At 48.6% G+C, this 14,832-nt stretch overlaps 8 protein-coding genes across 8 annotated transcripts; 5 read left to right on the forward strand and 3 right to left on the reverse strand.

Annotated features, from left to right (window-relative positions):
* Window positions 1–232: 232 nt before the first annotated feature.
* Window positions 233–1,403, forward strand: UA08_04898 (hypothetical protein; the record flags this gene model as incomplete). Its single annotated transcript, XM_020267218.1, has 3 exons — window positions 233–736; window positions 785–1,283; window positions 1,333–1,403. The coding sequence occupies 3 exons, from the start codon at window positions 233–235 to the stop codon at window positions 1,401–1,403; spliced, it is 1,074 nt and encodes a 357-aa protein (XP_020120281.1).
* A 63-nt stretch (window positions 1,404–1,466) lies between these two features.
* Window positions 1,467–3,002, reverse strand: UA08_04899 (hypothetical protein; the record flags this gene model as incomplete). The annotated part of the gene is made up of 3 exons (XM_020267219.1): window positions 1,467–2,078; window positions 2,152–2,650; window positions 2,734–3,002. 3 exons carry the CDS (start codon window positions 3,000–3,002, stop codon window positions 1,467–1,469), a joined length of 1,380 nt encoding a protein of 459 aa, XP_020120284.1.
* Window positions 3,003–3,220: 218 nt separating this feature from the next.
* UA08_04900 (hypothetical protein) lies at window positions 3,221–5,435 on the forward strand (the record flags this gene model as incomplete). Its single annotated transcript, XM_020267220.1, has 5 exons — window positions 3,221–3,411; window positions 3,468–3,629; window positions 3,764–4,497; window positions 4,553–4,878; window positions 4,950–5,435. The coding sequence occupies 5 exons, from the start codon at window positions 3,221–3,223 to the stop codon at window positions 5,433–5,435; spliced, it is 1,899 nt and encodes a 632-aa protein (XP_020120283.1).
* Window positions 5,436–5,663: 228 nt separating this feature from the next.
* UA08_04901 (hypothetical protein) lies at window positions 5,664–7,379 on the forward strand (the record flags this gene model as incomplete). The annotated part of the gene is made up of 2 exons (XM_020267221.1): window positions 5,664–6,287; window positions 6,345–7,379. 2 exons carry the CDS (start codon window positions 5,664–5,666, stop codon window positions 7,377–7,379), a joined length of 1,659 nt encoding a protein of 552 aa, XP_020120280.1.
* A 1,152-nt stretch (window positions 7,380–8,531) lies between these two features.
* Window positions 8,532–9,323, reverse strand: UA08_04902 (hypothetical protein; the record flags this gene model as incomplete). Its single annotated transcript, XM_020267222.1, has 1 exon — window positions 8,532–9,323. The coding sequence occupies one exon, from the start codon at window positions 9,321–9,323 to the stop codon at window positions 8,532–8,534; it is 792 nt and encodes a 263-aa protein (XP_020120279.1).
* Window positions 9,324–10,403: 1,080 nt separating this feature from the next.
* UA08_04903 (hypothetical protein) lies at window positions 10,404–10,997 on the forward strand (the record flags this gene model as incomplete). Its single annotated transcript, XM_020267223.1, has 2 exons — window positions 10,404–10,647; window positions 10,711–10,997. The coding sequence occupies 2 exons, from the start codon at window positions 10,404–10,406 to the stop codon at window positions 10,995–10,997; spliced, it is 531 nt and encodes a 176-aa protein (XP_020120278.1).
* Window positions 10,998–12,192: 1,195 nt separating this feature from the next.
* Window positions 12,193–12,949, forward strand: UA08_04904 (hypothetical protein; the record flags this gene model as incomplete). The annotated part of the gene is made up of 3 exons (XM_020267224.1): window positions 12,193–12,428; window positions 12,493–12,650; window positions 12,729–12,949. The coding sequence occupies 3 exons, from the start codon at window positions 12,193–12,195 to the stop codon at window positions 12,947–12,949; spliced, it is 615 nt and encodes a 204-aa protein (XP_020120277.1).
* Window positions 12,950–13,047: 98 nt separating this feature from the next.
* On the reverse strand, window positions 13,048–14,651 carry UA08_04905 (hypothetical protein; the record flags this gene model as incomplete). Its single annotated transcript, XM_020267225.1, has 5 exons — window positions 13,048–13,354; window positions 13,414–13,508; window positions 13,564–13,692; window positions 13,769–14,547; window positions 14,582–14,651. 5 exons carry the CDS (start codon window positions 14,649–14,651, stop codon window positions 13,048–13,050), a joined length of 1,380 nt encoding a protein of 459 aa, XP_020120328.1.
* Window positions 14,652–14,832: the final 181 nt, after the last annotated feature.

Here is a 14,832-nt window from a genome sequence, read left to right on the forward strand (position 1 = left end):
CATGAAGCAAGGCACTGGCCATGGATAAGATAGTCGGAATCCAATCTTTGGGTCGCGGAATTGCCGCGACATGTCGGATCAGCCGCTATCTCGCTATCTCTGCGTACCTAGATATCTACAGTCGTACACATCGGAGCTACTGTTAGTGGCTGTATTGAACAAGCCTCACTATATAGTGCTGGCCTACTACTCTCGCGTGCACTTGTTATGTATAATTGCAAGACTTCTAGATATGGCAGCCTTTAGCGAACACGTCGACCCCATCGTCGACTCTCACCCATTAATCAACAGCATCCCAGCAGAGCTCGTACCATCTTTCGACCCAGTCTACCTGGAATACTACAACAAATACAATGCAGGCCGACTGGCGACGCACCAAGTGCCCATCGAAGCCTTCCGCACAAACCCGGCAAAGTACGCAATCGCCTATGGACGCGCCAGAGTGAGTGCCGACGGCCTCGCAATCACTGACAGGAAATGTCCCGTCAAGGGCGGCGAGATCACCGTTCGCACATTCAAGCGAGATTCATCAGCAGAGACTCGGCTACAGCCCAAGCCGGCGTACGTCAATTTCCATGGCGGAGGATGGGTTTTTGGCGGGCTCGAAACGGATTTTGACTTTTGTAAAAGACTGGTGCACAATCTGGATTGCGTGGCCTTTGATGTTGACTATCGTCTTGCGCCGGAATATCCATATCCCACCCCAGTCGAGGACTGCATTGCCGCGTTTCGTTGGGTGAGTGATGTAGTTTCCAACAAAGTTAGCTGGACTAAGAATATACAGATCCGAGAGACACTCAGAGATGAATTCAACATTGATCTTTCGCGTATTGCTGTCGGTGGATGTTCGGCTGGGGGCCATCTGAGTGCCGTGATTGCACACGTTTGTCGCAATGAAAGTATCCCATTAGCCCTACAAGTCCTTGCAGTCCCAGTCGTCGACCTTCATGTATTCACTCCCGAAGGTGAACTACGACCGGATAGCCCGTACGCATCATATAGGGACCTAGCATACACACAGCCTCTACCTCTTGAGCGCATGAGTTGGTTCCACAAAGCGTTTTTGGGTAATCCACGACCGGCAGAGTTGGACAATGACTGGAAGGTATCGCCGATTCTGGCCCCTGACTTCAAGAACCTGGCTCCTGCTCTGGTCCTCATAGCCGGGATGGATCCTCTCAGAGACGAAGGAGAGGCGTACGCAGCAAAGATGCGGGAAGCAGGATGTCAAGTGGATATGATACGCTTTGAGGGGGCACCGCATACTTTTATGCAATTGGACGGTAAGGAGCTCATTCGCACTGCAGGATTGATTGTGACTGACTTGGCTAGGTATTTTGGAATCCGGGAAGAAGTACAACGAAACAGTGGTAGCTGCTCTCCAAAAGACATTCGGGCTGTAACAAGATATATTATACTCAAATGTCAATTTTTTTTTTCTCTCTCCATGATACATAGAAAAATATCTATTCAAGCTGCAGCAAGCTTTTATGAGTGGCTATGAAATGTTCCACAACCACGACGAATGAATCAACATCGCTCATCCTCGTCCCCATAACAAGACTCAGCATGCCTCTCTCTGCAATCCAATAGCCTCGTTCAATGCACCAGAACCAAAGCAACCTTCTCAACATCGGGATTGCATGCTGTTCAATATCCCGCTCGCACGAAGGAACGACACCGTTGTCCATGAAATGGAACGATAAAACAGCACCAATCCCCGTAACCACAATCTTCGTGGCTTTAGTAACAGCCTGCAATTTCATGCGTAAGGAGTCGCCCAGCCCATTGAGTGCGATAGTCGCCTCCGGTGTATAGATTTTGGACAACCCGGCATAACCAGCTTCCATGGCTAAAGTGTTGTTGTTGAAGGTGCCCGAATGAGGCAGAGCAGTGCTTTGACGAGGATCGCAAGTTTCAAGAAAATCCTTCCGACCGCCAAAGGCTCCAATTGAAAGACCTCCTCCAATGGTCTTCCCCAAGGTCGTTAAATCCGGGCGAAGCCCGTATTTTCCCTGCAGGCCGGATGGATGAAGGCGCGATGTCATCACCTCATCTAGAATGAATACTATGCCGTGCTGTCGAGACGCGAACTTGTTTAATAAAACATCTTCATATAGAGGGCAAGGCGCATTTGAGAACTCGACATACCGTAGAGGCATATGATTGAATCTTCTGAAGGAAACTCAAACTTGCCGGTAAACATCCACCAGAGCCCTGCATACCCTCCACAATAACCGCTGCTACATCATCGCAGTTCGCTTCAAACAGATCCCTGAGGGCTTCCTCGTCGTTGTAGGTCCCTAGAACCCAATCCTGTGGATCGACGTTGTTCTCGCCAACACCGTGAGCGAATCCGATGACTCCGCCATGATAACCACCACGAAACGCGATAACTTTGCGCTTCCCAGTGACCCGGCGCGCAATCGCGAGAGCGTACAGATTCGCTTCGGTGCCCGAATTGCAGAACCGAAGTTGCTCGATGCACGGAAACCGCTCGCAAAGAAGCGAAGCCAGTTTCACTTCGCCGCGGGTATGCGCTCCGATGTTGACTCCCACATTGTCAAAGGTGGAAATGAGGGCATGCCGGATGATTTCATGAGAATGTCCATAGACACCGGCCGTCATTTCTCCCAGCATATCCAGATACCTTGGAGAGGGGGAAGCGCGAAACGTTTCATTATCAATGAATGCCTCTTCGCCTTGATTTACCTCGGAGTTCAACTAACTTACTGGTGCCCATCCAGATCGAATAGTTGATTCCCGACGCCTCTGTTCATGCAAATCGGGAACGGTCTCGAGTAAAGCACTGATCTGGTATTTCCGCCTGGCATTACTGTCAATGCCTCTTCGTGCGCGGCTTTGGAGGCCGGGTTTCGCGCAGCATAATTACGTTCGGCTTGGCCGAGATGTTCTTCCAATTCCTCGGGCTCTGCTGCATCGCGCAGCTGAAGAGGTATTTTTGCCGGGAGGACGACAGTAGTCGATGCTGTAGACGCCATAGTATTCGAATTGGACACGGAGTGTTCTTGACGCTTGAAGAGAGCATCAAAACGACTACCAGCGACTCAAATACGAAGACGAACGACGGGTGGAGAGGCACAGCCGAAGCGGCAAAGCCGGCGGGCCTTTTTGATAGATAAGCCAAACCTCCCCAACTTTTCGAAGTGCAAATCCCGGCTTTTCCGTCTGCCATACATAGCTTTCTGATAGATAGGCAATGCCCAACACAGCTAGGCGAACTGCACTTGCATGCAACTTCTGCCGGCAGCGAAAAGCGCGATGTTCCGGCGAATGGCCTCAATGTCGAACGTGCAAACTCCGCGATCGAGACTGCGAATACCCTGGGTCTATTCCACCGGCTTCGGTTTTGTCGACCCCGGGACATGCGAATGCTGAGACGGAGTTCCAGTAAGTACTGCATAAACCTATCAGTAAGTTGAAGTCTTAAGTCTTTCTTGCATTAGGCTGCCGCCGCTGTCGCTGCGGAGATTGGCAATCAGCTTCTTCCGTGAGAACTATGCCAAAAGCCTGCTGTGCTTCTTGCCCCCGCAACAACTGGTCGAAGATGCTGCAGGAGAAGGTTTGCCTCTGCCACTTTTGGTGTGCATCATTGCTCTGACTTCGCGGTGCGTTTGCCCTTCCCCCCCAAAAAGGTTCAATTATCATGGCTGACCCTGACCGAGCGAGGTAGGTTTCTACCACGGTTTTCTGCTTCTGCTTCCTCTTATGAACCATTCGATAAATACTCGGAATGGGCTAGAAAAGAAGTTGACAGTCTCTGCAATCAGCCGTCCATCACACACATCCAATGTTGTCTAATCCTCTGTGTTGTGGAGGTCGGAGAAGGCCTCGAGCATCAAGCTTGGTTACGACTAGGACATGCTGCTCGCCTGGCCCAATTGGCGCGTCTACATAAACAAGATCCGGAACACACAAATTTCGACTGGGGAGACGCGCTACGAGAATATTCACTCACAGAGCTCGAGATCCGTCGTCGGACGTTCTGGTGTCTGTTCTGCTTAGACCACCTGCTTGCCAATGGCCGTGATCGAATAGCAACCTTTGCCTCGGCCGACATCACCACGCATTTGCCCCAGCTAGATGAAGATTTCATCTTTGGTCGATATCGCAAAACGGGACGTCTCTCAGACATGCATGACGGTGTCGATGAGTGCTTGTTCTCTCACACCATCCGAATCATCGATCTTCTAGGCAACATCGTCCTATGGCATGGCCGATCTGGCCGTCGTCAAGATGCTCGGTGTCCCTGGTTGCCGGACATGCCTTTTACTATTCACTCTGAGGCTCTTGCTGCATGGAGAAAGCGTCTTCCTAGTTACTGGGATTACCAGCCTCAAAATGTTTCGCTAGTTGTTGCCGCTGGCCAGGGCCAGCTCTGGTCATTGATGTTCTTGCTATACTTCCACGCAAAGACATATCTCTATCGTGAATACCTTCCTTTCACCCCTTCTCCTTCGTATGATCCAAATACCGGTGCGTTATCATTCCCCCTTACTTGGTTGCAAGAGATTCTGATAAGCTCGCTTAGGTCCTGCCGATGGGCCTACACTTCTTCCCGTAGACTGTGCGCCGCCACCAGGTTGGTGGTTCAATTATGCAACAACGATGCTGGAGAGTGCCAATTCTGTAGCCACTTTATACTCCCAAATGCATGACCTGGACCTCGCGCCATCTGCGTTCCCGTTCACTGGTCTCTGCTTGTTCACATCTGCTAGCATTCATGCCATGTTCACCATTTTTGAATGGGACAGTCTTCAGCATGTCACATCGAAACGAGCCGCGAGAAGGAATCTATCCATCGCTATGCGAGGTTTCAACTCTCTTGGCCAGTATTGGGACCTCTCCATTCACTGGGTATGTCTATGTATCTACTACCTAGGTATCGGATCTGCCGCTTCATACTAACGCTAGAAAAACTTTGAAAGATCCGTCAAATATCCCTGTTCTACAAACTCAACTACCTCACTCATCTCTCCTTTCTCACGTCCCCGGGTACCACGACAATATCAACCATGAATATCGCGGACATCAAAGATGGAATCATGAACTACCTCCGCCAGCTTAACCCTACAGACCGAACATCACGTCGAACCAATCTCAAACCAACATTTGATTTTGAAGGCTGGCTCAAAACAGTCGAATCTGGCACAATCAGAAGCGACTCCCAACACAGAAACGGCCTATCACCTGAAAGCTCACGACAATCCTCATACCGAGATGTAAACCAAGGCCCTAGTCCGGTTGACTCTAGCAATGAACCCAGTCATAATATTTACTATCACGGAGCAGCAATTGCACCAGATGATGACTTACTGGGGGCGTTTTCTTTAGTTCCTTCGGATGAATGGGATGATCTAAGCTTGAAAGCTACTTTCTGGGACCAACCTACCCAGAACTTTAGGAGGTGTTAATATTTGTTTATTTTTAATGGCAGACTACATACTCCTTGGTTAAAATTGATTTTAATTTTTTATACTTCCACTAGGCTGCCGTATCCACCCAACTTGATATGTAAGGCTGGAGATAGGGATAGCCGACGGCAGAATTAGAAGACGCCGGAAATCCCGTCGAATACACTCACCTTAAAACCTCTTTGGCACACGCACTCAAGCAGAAGCTCTTTAAGAGTCCAAAGCGCCATGGTGAGCAGCAGCAGCAGCAGCAGCATCGCTCGGCCCACAGTCCACCTCGCTCAGGGAACCGTGGTAGGAACTGTGCAGAACGAGTTCTCAAAAGCTCCCGTGCAGTCTTTCCGAGGCATTCCTTATGCCCTACCTCCAACCGGAGACCGCCGGTTCAGACGGCCAGTCAAGGTTCCCGCAGATCCATCCCGAATCATCGATGCCTCCAAATACGGAGCAGTAGCCCCAGGCAAGGTGTTTGTTGCGTCAGGGCCCAAGCTTGAAATCAGCGAAGACTGTTTGACGGTCAATGTCTTCCGGCAAGTGCCCCGCGAGGATGATGGTCTACTCCCCGTCTTGGTATACATACACGGAGGGGCCTTCAATCGTGGCAGCGCATCAATGCACAATACGGCGTCGATGGTGGCATGGTCAGATTCGCCATTCATTGGAGTCTCGTTCAACTACCGACTCGGCTCACTGGGATTCCTACCCTCTAAGCTCTCGGCAAAGGAAGGAATTCTGAACCTTGGTCTACATGATCAAGTCCTGTTGTTTGAATGGGTTCAAGAAAATATCCAGGCCTTTGGAGGAGACAAGGACAACATCACCTTGGCCGGGCTTTCGGCCGGCGCGCATTCAGTGAGTAGTTCTGATTCAAATACTTGTTGTATTCTGATTGATTGACCCTTACAACAGGTCGGACACCACATGATGAGATACAGCCAGAGCAACCCTGGCCCATTCCAAAGAGTGATCATTGAGTCAGGCTCGCCCACTTCTCGAGCTGTCCGACGATATGACGCTGAAATCCACGAGCAACAATTCCAAGACTTCTTGGAACAGGTCAAATGCGCCAACGACATCCCAGAAGACGAAATATTCCCGTTTCTGCGCTCCTTACCGCTTGAGACTATCACCCAGGCCCAGAATGCTGTCTTTGACAAGTACAACCCCTCACTCCGATGGGCCTTTCAACCTGTCATTGACGGCGAATTGATTCCGCGAGCGCCAATGGACTCGTGGCGAATGAATGATTACTACAAGGTGCCCATCTTAACCGGATTTACCGAGAACGAGGGGTCCTTATATGTCAACAAGCAAATGGAGACTGGCGATGAATTCACGAACTTCTTCCGAACTTTACTACCTCAACTGTCCGATGATGATATCCAGATGATCGAGAAACTCTATCCCGATCCTCATTCAAGCGCAGATCAGACCTACAAGCTTCACGCAGGCATGACGGGGGTTGGACGACAATACAGACGCATCGAAGCCGCCTATGGACAGTACGCCTATTCCGCGCCTGCGCGACAGACAGCTCATATGGCTTCGACCAGACAAATAGCTCCAGTATATCTTTACCACTGGGCCGCCAAGAGCAGCGTGATTGGAGGAGCCACTCACGGCGATAATATGCGATACGAGACCCTTAACGAAGAAATCATCAACCGCTCCGCATCCCAGAGGGATCTTGCGGGGACTTTCCATGCATACGTAACAAGCTTCATATGCCACAAGGGGGATCCAAACGCAACAGCTGGCGAGTGGCAGAGCCGACCAAAGTGGCTAGCCTACAAGCAGGACGAACCAAAGACAATGATATTTGGCAAAGACAACAATGAACTTATTGGGGGCGATGTAGGCATCACAGCAGAATTGAGTGACGACCCTTGGGCTAGGGAAGAGTGCATTTTCTGGCGTGATAGAGCTGCCTTGACCCAGCAGTGATGCACGTATGTGGATATTTACTCTGATAGCGATGCCATTGGAAAAGATGTACAGATATAATAAATACTTACTAAGACCTTTCTCACTATACGCTCATGCTGTTGGAAGCGACCCTGTCGCCCATTCTAACATGCTCTTGATTGAAAAGTATTAGAGATTTCTCTCTTGGATCTTCTATTTAGCTAAGCCTGGCAAAGTTGTAACTGCCTCTACTACCTCAGAAATGGAAGCCTTACGAACCAGGCAGCAACTGGTCGGCCTAATTTTGTCTCCGCGTTGCCGACTTTCTTAAACCTCAATCAATCAACCTCAAGGCTGCTCTTGTCCACCACCACAGCATTTGATGCACGCAAAAATTCAAAATACTCTAGCAATCATGGTGCGCCAAACCCTCCACAACGAGGCAGACGCTGATAATTGGCATGTCGTGCAAGACCGGCGGGAGCGGAAACGAGTGCAGGACCGCCTGGCACAACGTGCGAGACGTACGAGAGTCCCTCTTCATCCGCAGCTGTGATTTCTTTTATACAAGACAGAGTTGACATTAGATGTAGGCAAGCGACTGGCGGAAATCAAAAAGAGTGAGTCTGAGCAGAAGCCTGTCAGCCAGGGCACAAACACCGATCCCCCTTCAGAATGCATATCTACCGCAGTAGAAATGCCCATCATGTATCGCTCGCCTGAGACATCGATGATTCCCATAGGAGTTTCTGTGCAGAAGCCTGCGACTAATGGAGCAGCGCCCATGATAGAAATGCCCATGAATGTCTGGACAGCTTTGTATCTTAATGGCTCCATGATGGGACTTAGTTGCTCGACCAGTTATCCTGCAAAGTCGCAGCCTGTTGGTCCCGGCATACCAGAACCCTTACATCCGACGCCACTGCAGCTCATTACTATCCATCCCTTATGGATTGATCGATTTCCGTTCCCTGAAATGCGCGACAACTTGATCAACGCCATTAGCCTGGTGGATGAAGAAGATTTCCTACACGATCTGTTTTGCATGAATAGCTTCGAAATCAAACCCGGCGGAGCGCCCTGGGATCCAAATTCCTGGGTTATACAAAAGGGATTTCATGATAAATGGGGGTTTCTATTTACATGTCAAAGTCCGTGATACTACTACATCGACTCCGCAACATTTTTTTATCAAATCAAGCTCATCTCGACCCTCTCCAACACCAACTCATCCGTCCACTCCTGATCCCTCAATCTTAACTCTCTGATTTGCTCCACGGGATCCCAAACGAACCTGATCTCAGTCGACGGCCTCCAGCCTTCCCGTGGCAGCTGCTTTGGGCGATGCTGGGTATCTTGTCGTCTTTTCCGCTGTTTCGGATTGCTTAATGCCGGCACATAGCATTTACCCCGGATCTCAGCCACCCTATCCTCAGCATGCTCCCAACCTGGCAATCTCAACTGCCACGATTTAGTTTCTGCATACGTATCCAGCATGCCTAGGATTGTCAATGGCCGAGACCTGCCATTTTTCGTGTTTGGGTACATCCATTTTGTGCGTCTCTTATTCATAGGCACGAAGACATAGCACGCCCACGGTCCAGAGTAATCAGTGTGCCACCACGAAGCTTGCTCATTGTGGCTAATGTAGTCAATGAACAACTCAAGCCATTTTGTAAACCCCACGTCGGAGAGTTCATTGGGAATACGTCCAAAGATGACGCCTGCACTTGACGTCAGCATTATGAGGTCGTCTGCAAGGGATCGGGACCCTATCGAAAGGTCTTGAAGGCTCTGGTGGGCGGTAACTTCAAGCTTTCGATGTAACGAGTGCTGTGATAATGGCAACAGAAGGGCCTCGTTCGGTTGTACGATTATAACAGGCTCGTCAGGTGGACAGTCTTGTAGCCTAAAGTGCGGTCCTCGCTCGTCCGGGGCGTGAGAATGGATCGAGCTGGTGCTGACTGATGGGCTTGACGCCATTTTTTCTCGTTTCTCGATTGGATTCTGTTGGGGAGAATAGTAGATAGATATAACTTCTGCAAATGTGCGCTATCTGTTGCAAAGGCAAATATAATTCTGCCAGCGAAATTCCCCGCACAATGTTTGTCATATGGAGCTAGCAAGGCGATTGCCTATGCATGAATAATCCAGTGAAAACAAAGGATTGAGTCATGAATAAATGAGCAAGATCGGACATGTAATGTTTTTGTTTCATTGTCTGTCGTGATCCCGGTCAATATACCACCGGTACATAACATACCAGGGGGTTGACTTGGGATGAATGCCATTTTAGGAATCGACAATGAATGGCCTGAATGTATGCAAGTTATAAGCAATGCCTTGTGTTTCTAGTTCTTTGTGCTTCTTGCAACCATTTTCTCTTTTGGCTTTTTGCATGACATTAAACTGTTAACTGAAATGAGGCCTTATATAACGACTTGGATTTACTCATTTAGGTTGATGTTCTTCTCATTGATATGCTTGTTGGTGAACCCAAGGCCATATTAATTTGCTGGTTCCATGCATAAAGCAATATAAATAGTCAAATTTCTTTCAAGTCTCGCCGCAATACCCAGTAGAACAATAATGTGAACTATCGAAGCAAGGATTCGTACAACTAGTTGGATACTGACGGGTTCATAGTTATGTTCTTGTATACACGACAGAGTGAATTGTCTGCCACATTATTACCAAGGTAGTATACCTATAGTGACATGCTGTATAGATGCAATTACAAATTCATAGCTATTACCAATTCACATCTATTACAAATGGATGGTTAGTATTAGAAATCATCAAGCTACAGAATACCCAGGTATCAAATTCATTCTGTCTACAAAGCCGCCACTCCGGCATGGCTTAAGTATTGAGTTGATTATAAATGCCACCAGCAGGATTCTGAACACCCCGAATCCCGATCAAATGTTCTGATACCTTGGGTTATGGGACAGCCTGGATACACCATAATTCTCTACCTAGGTAGTCGATATATAAAACGGGAAGGACTGCTTTCTTGTTCGGCGGCACTTGCGCCTACATTCTCTTCTCACACACAGAATCATGCCCGGCACATCTCCAGTCATCCTCATCCTCGGAGCAGGACCTAATATTGGTCAGGCAGTTGCTCGGACCTTTGCCTCGAAAGGCTACAAAGTTGCCCTCGCTGCCCGGTCACTGCGAGAGGAAGACAGCACAGACAATCACCTGCACATCACGAGCGACTTCGCCAACCCCGACGATGTCGTTGACGCTTTCACTCAAACTAAGAAAGTACTGGGCATCCCAAGTGTAGTTGTCTACAATGGTAATAAGCGCCAGCACCTCAGGCTAGGGATGCCTTAGAATAATTCCCACTGACGAGTTACAGTCAGCGCCTCGACACTCACCCCTCCCAACGACCCATTTGCTCTCCCGTTGGCTTCTTTCAATCGAGACGTCGCCATCAATGTCACCAGTGCCTTTGTCGCTGCGCAGCTGGCTACCCTCGGCTTTGCGCAGCTTCCTGCTTCTGTATCCAGGACATTCATCTACACGGGAAATATTCTGAACGTCACAATCCTCCCATCATTTCTCGACCAGGGCGTTGGCAAGTCGGCCGGTGCACACATGGTGCGGGCTGCTGCTGCGGCATATAAAGACCGTGGGTTCAAGTAAGCTTTTTCATCTACAGAGCTTTAATTCCTACGTGTGGAGACTAAACTATTTATGGGTTCTATTATGGCGACGAGCGAAAGCCGGACGGGACGGCCAAATACAGGGTCGACGGAGAGGCGCACGCGCAGCTTTACTGGGAGCTCGCGGACGCAAAGACGCAGGGCCCGTGGATGCAGACGTTTGTCAAGGGCGTGGGATACAAGAACTTTGGCAGCCTTTCTTCGCCTTCTTGACCTTACATAGTCAAGTAACTAACTTATGCCGTGGGTTCCGGCAGGGAGACTTGGCCGGTGCCTAAATACTGGAAGCAGACCATATAGCTACACAAATAGAAGTTGTAATTTTCCTAATCTGGTTTCTTGGCTAGAATTGGCATTTTGTGATCCGAATAGAACGTGAAATTAGGACAGCTAGTAACCTACTAGAAATGCTGGCGATTTCTCAAGCTAGCTCTGATACGCCTGCCCGGAGCAGATACCTTCAATTGATGCAGTTACAAGTGATACATATGCCATCTAAGCAGCTGCTGTGGGTGCGCTGGCTTCAAAAAGCCAACGTCGACTTCTAAAAGACAATGTCTCAAGAATTGTACTAACTCTACTTCGCTATGCAAGCGTAAACGAAGCTGGGGCTAGTTAGGGCTGGACTCCTAAGCGGGCACTATGAAGTGAATTTTCAAGAGAGCCTTTCAGTGGGAGATAAATACCGAATCCCAAGCAGCTGAGATGTAATATTCATCTAGGTAACACGACTCGCTTTATCTACGGACGTATAAACACATAGAGTCTCTATGTCCATCGATGAACGACGACTACGTACAGATCATCATAGCATATTTGGTAGAGCTTTTAATAGTAAAGCAGAAGCTACCAATATAGGTAAATTACAGAAATATGAAAAAGCCTGCCGAGTAAACAATCAAACCAAAATCGAAAACTCAAGAACTAACCTTGAAATTCACTGTTCACAGTTGATTTGTTACGAATATGAAGCTTGTCGAGTCATAGCGTTAGTTACTTGAAGAGGCCGATGAGTCATTCAGTCGGACTCCCCAAACAGAAAAGCTTCAATTCTAAAAACGCACGACGCAAACTTTTATCTCACGACACCATCTCAACCCCCAACCAATTTTCCGCTCAAATAGCTCGTTGTACTTCTTATAATTGAACCCTACGTGACGGACGGACGAACCAAGATGCCCCCGCAAGTCAGTAGCACAGCCGATATTCGCACCATCTCGAATGTGTTCGCTCTGGCCTTCAGCAAGAGCGCGCTGACTGCATATGTGATACGCAGCCCTGACTCGACATGGCCCGTATCGAGTATCCCACTAGATATTCTAGGCCCGAAAATGATTGACTGGACCACCTACAAGCAACAGAGGGGCGCAGAATTGATCGAGGCTGACAATTTTGCTGCCGCTGCGATATGGTATGTGCAACGTATTTATCTTCCAAAAAAGATATTTAAGAAGCTAAACTGACACGCTGTGCAGGTTCCCGCCCGGTGTTGACCTCCCTGCTAGCCCAGATGATGATCCTAGGGTGATTGAGTACAGAGAGATTTCCGGCAAAGTCAAGAAGCAGTTTCTGAATGGTAGAAAGTACTGGTACTTGAACATGATTGGCAGGCATCCAGACAGAAAGGAGCCAGGTTAGATGACGTTTTTCCAAGCTTGGTATTTTGGAAAAAAAAAAAAAAAAAAAAAGAATGTTGACTTGCTACCTACAGGTGTCATCCGTGCTTTATTCGAGCCCTACTTTACTCGTGCCCAAGAACAAGGGGTGCCACTTTGGCTCGAGGCTATAAGCGAGCACAGCAAGCAGGTTTATGAGCATCTTGGATTCAAAACTGTTGCTACTATGCGCATGGGAGTTGGCAAGGCTTCTGCCGACGGCGAGTTACAGGAAGGGGGTGAGGGGGTACTGGTATATGCAATGATCAAGGAGTAAACAAGAGCTAAAACGCTGTGCTCATTTCATATATAATAGCATTAGATCTATATACATCGGTCTGATTGTTACATACAAGTTGCACACGAACAAGGCAATCAGCCGTCTAAGCTCGCAGCAGCAATGACCAGATTCCCAAACTCATCAATCTCGGTTAGCCAAAAATCCAGACTTCCGTCGTTGCGTGGGCCATACTCTATCAGATCCGAATATGTGAAAGGCAGGGCCTCGCAGCACTGCATCTCATACTCTCTTTCCCACTCAGTCCTAGAGCTTGCTTGCCACAGATTCCGTGTGCTGGGGAGTTGCCTGGATAACATCTCCCGTCCAGTACAATGATGGAAAAGTGTGACAGCGGAAGAATATTCGAAAAGTAAGTCTATAAGGAAGAATAAGAGAACCGTGCTGTTGATATTCGTCAATTGCCACAAAACGATGATTACAGCCGGGAAAGATTCTCTTACCGACTTGAAGACTCCATAAATACCCAATCCTCCCACTGCGAGGTGTGAATTTTGGACTGCGATTTCCTAAGCTGCACCAGATGAATCGAGAGTTCCTGTCAGGTTGTCAGAGCCATACATAAACACACCACTCAGCGCATGTCTACTCACAAGCATCGTCTGAACGAGTGGAATATCAAAATTAGTTGCCTCCTCGTTTTGTTCAAAGATGCGAAGGACAAAGTATATAGATACGGCTTGGAGAGCAGCAAGAGTATCTCGGTAGTCATAACCCGAACCCTAGACTTTTCTTTTAGTTCTGTACTTGAAACCGAACCCTCCCAAAAAAGGAAGAAAAGAAAGAAAGAAAACAAACCTCCATCAACAACCTTTCCTGCTCCCTCCTGATAGCACCCCATATCTGGACAACATTATCCTCATTCTTCATAGTATGCATGCGCAAGAGTTCACCACAGACAGCCAATGGCCCTGGGGTGGTACTGTTGTTTCTTAACTGGAGATCATCAGAGTCATCAGATATGGATTGCGCGTGGATGAACGGAGGACTCTGGCCACGAAGCATCATTTGCGGGTACGAGCGGAGGGCGCACAGAAGATAACTCCGATGAAGGGATGACTTGTGGCCACCGATGGACCTCGGGGCAAAGACCCTGGGAACACTTGATAAGATCTGATATGAATAGACGTCTGTTTCGAGTTGATACTGTGAGATATCGACAGCCGACCCTGATGTCTCGACTATACTTGATCTAATAGACTGAAGCAAGCGATCCCGAGAGCCAGTGTCAATAGCTTCGGGGTAATCCAACACATGAACCCCTCCAGAGTTTGAACAGACTAGATCAGCTCCTCCATATCCATACCCGGCCACAGAATTTGCGCCGACTTCATGACGGGCTCGCGAAATTGTTGACGGCCGAGGTCGGGAGTCGTGGACATAATAATCGCAAGCAACCCCCCGCGCCGAACATCGCGAACAGCATGGCTGAGCTTCATCGCAACGTGCTTTGGCTTTAGTGCAAGCCTGACAGGCTCGCTTCCTCGAGCGCACTCGGCCGATGGACTTGCGACAGTATGAGATGTGCCGGGATTGCGATTTCTCTGTAACAATGCGCGCCGCATCAGCGCGTTGAGCTATTTTATGGTGTCGCCTTGTCAGCGGACTCACTGTTTGTGAAGTTTTTTGTGCAGATGGAGCATGAAAATGTCTGCTGTTGCCCAGACGCCCGGGAATTCATGACGCTGTGGCTTCAATCGATTGCTGCGATTAAAAGAGCTGCTGGAGTTGTTGCAATGCAAAATTGCGCCGAAATCCAAAGAGCAACGGAATTCCGTGCAGCTGGATTACTAATGAATCAATCGATTCTCGACTGGTGGAAGCAACGAGTCAACTTCTAATTCACTACGACTTGAAACAAG

This window comes from Talaromyces atroroseus (genome assembly GCF_001907595.1).
Source record: "Talaromyces atroroseus strain IBT 11181 chromosome Unknown scaffold_5, whole genome shotgun sequence".
Lineage (NCBI taxonomy): Eukaryota > Fungi > Ascomycota > Eurotiomycetes > Eurotiales > Trichocomaceae > Talaromyces > Talaromyces atroroseus.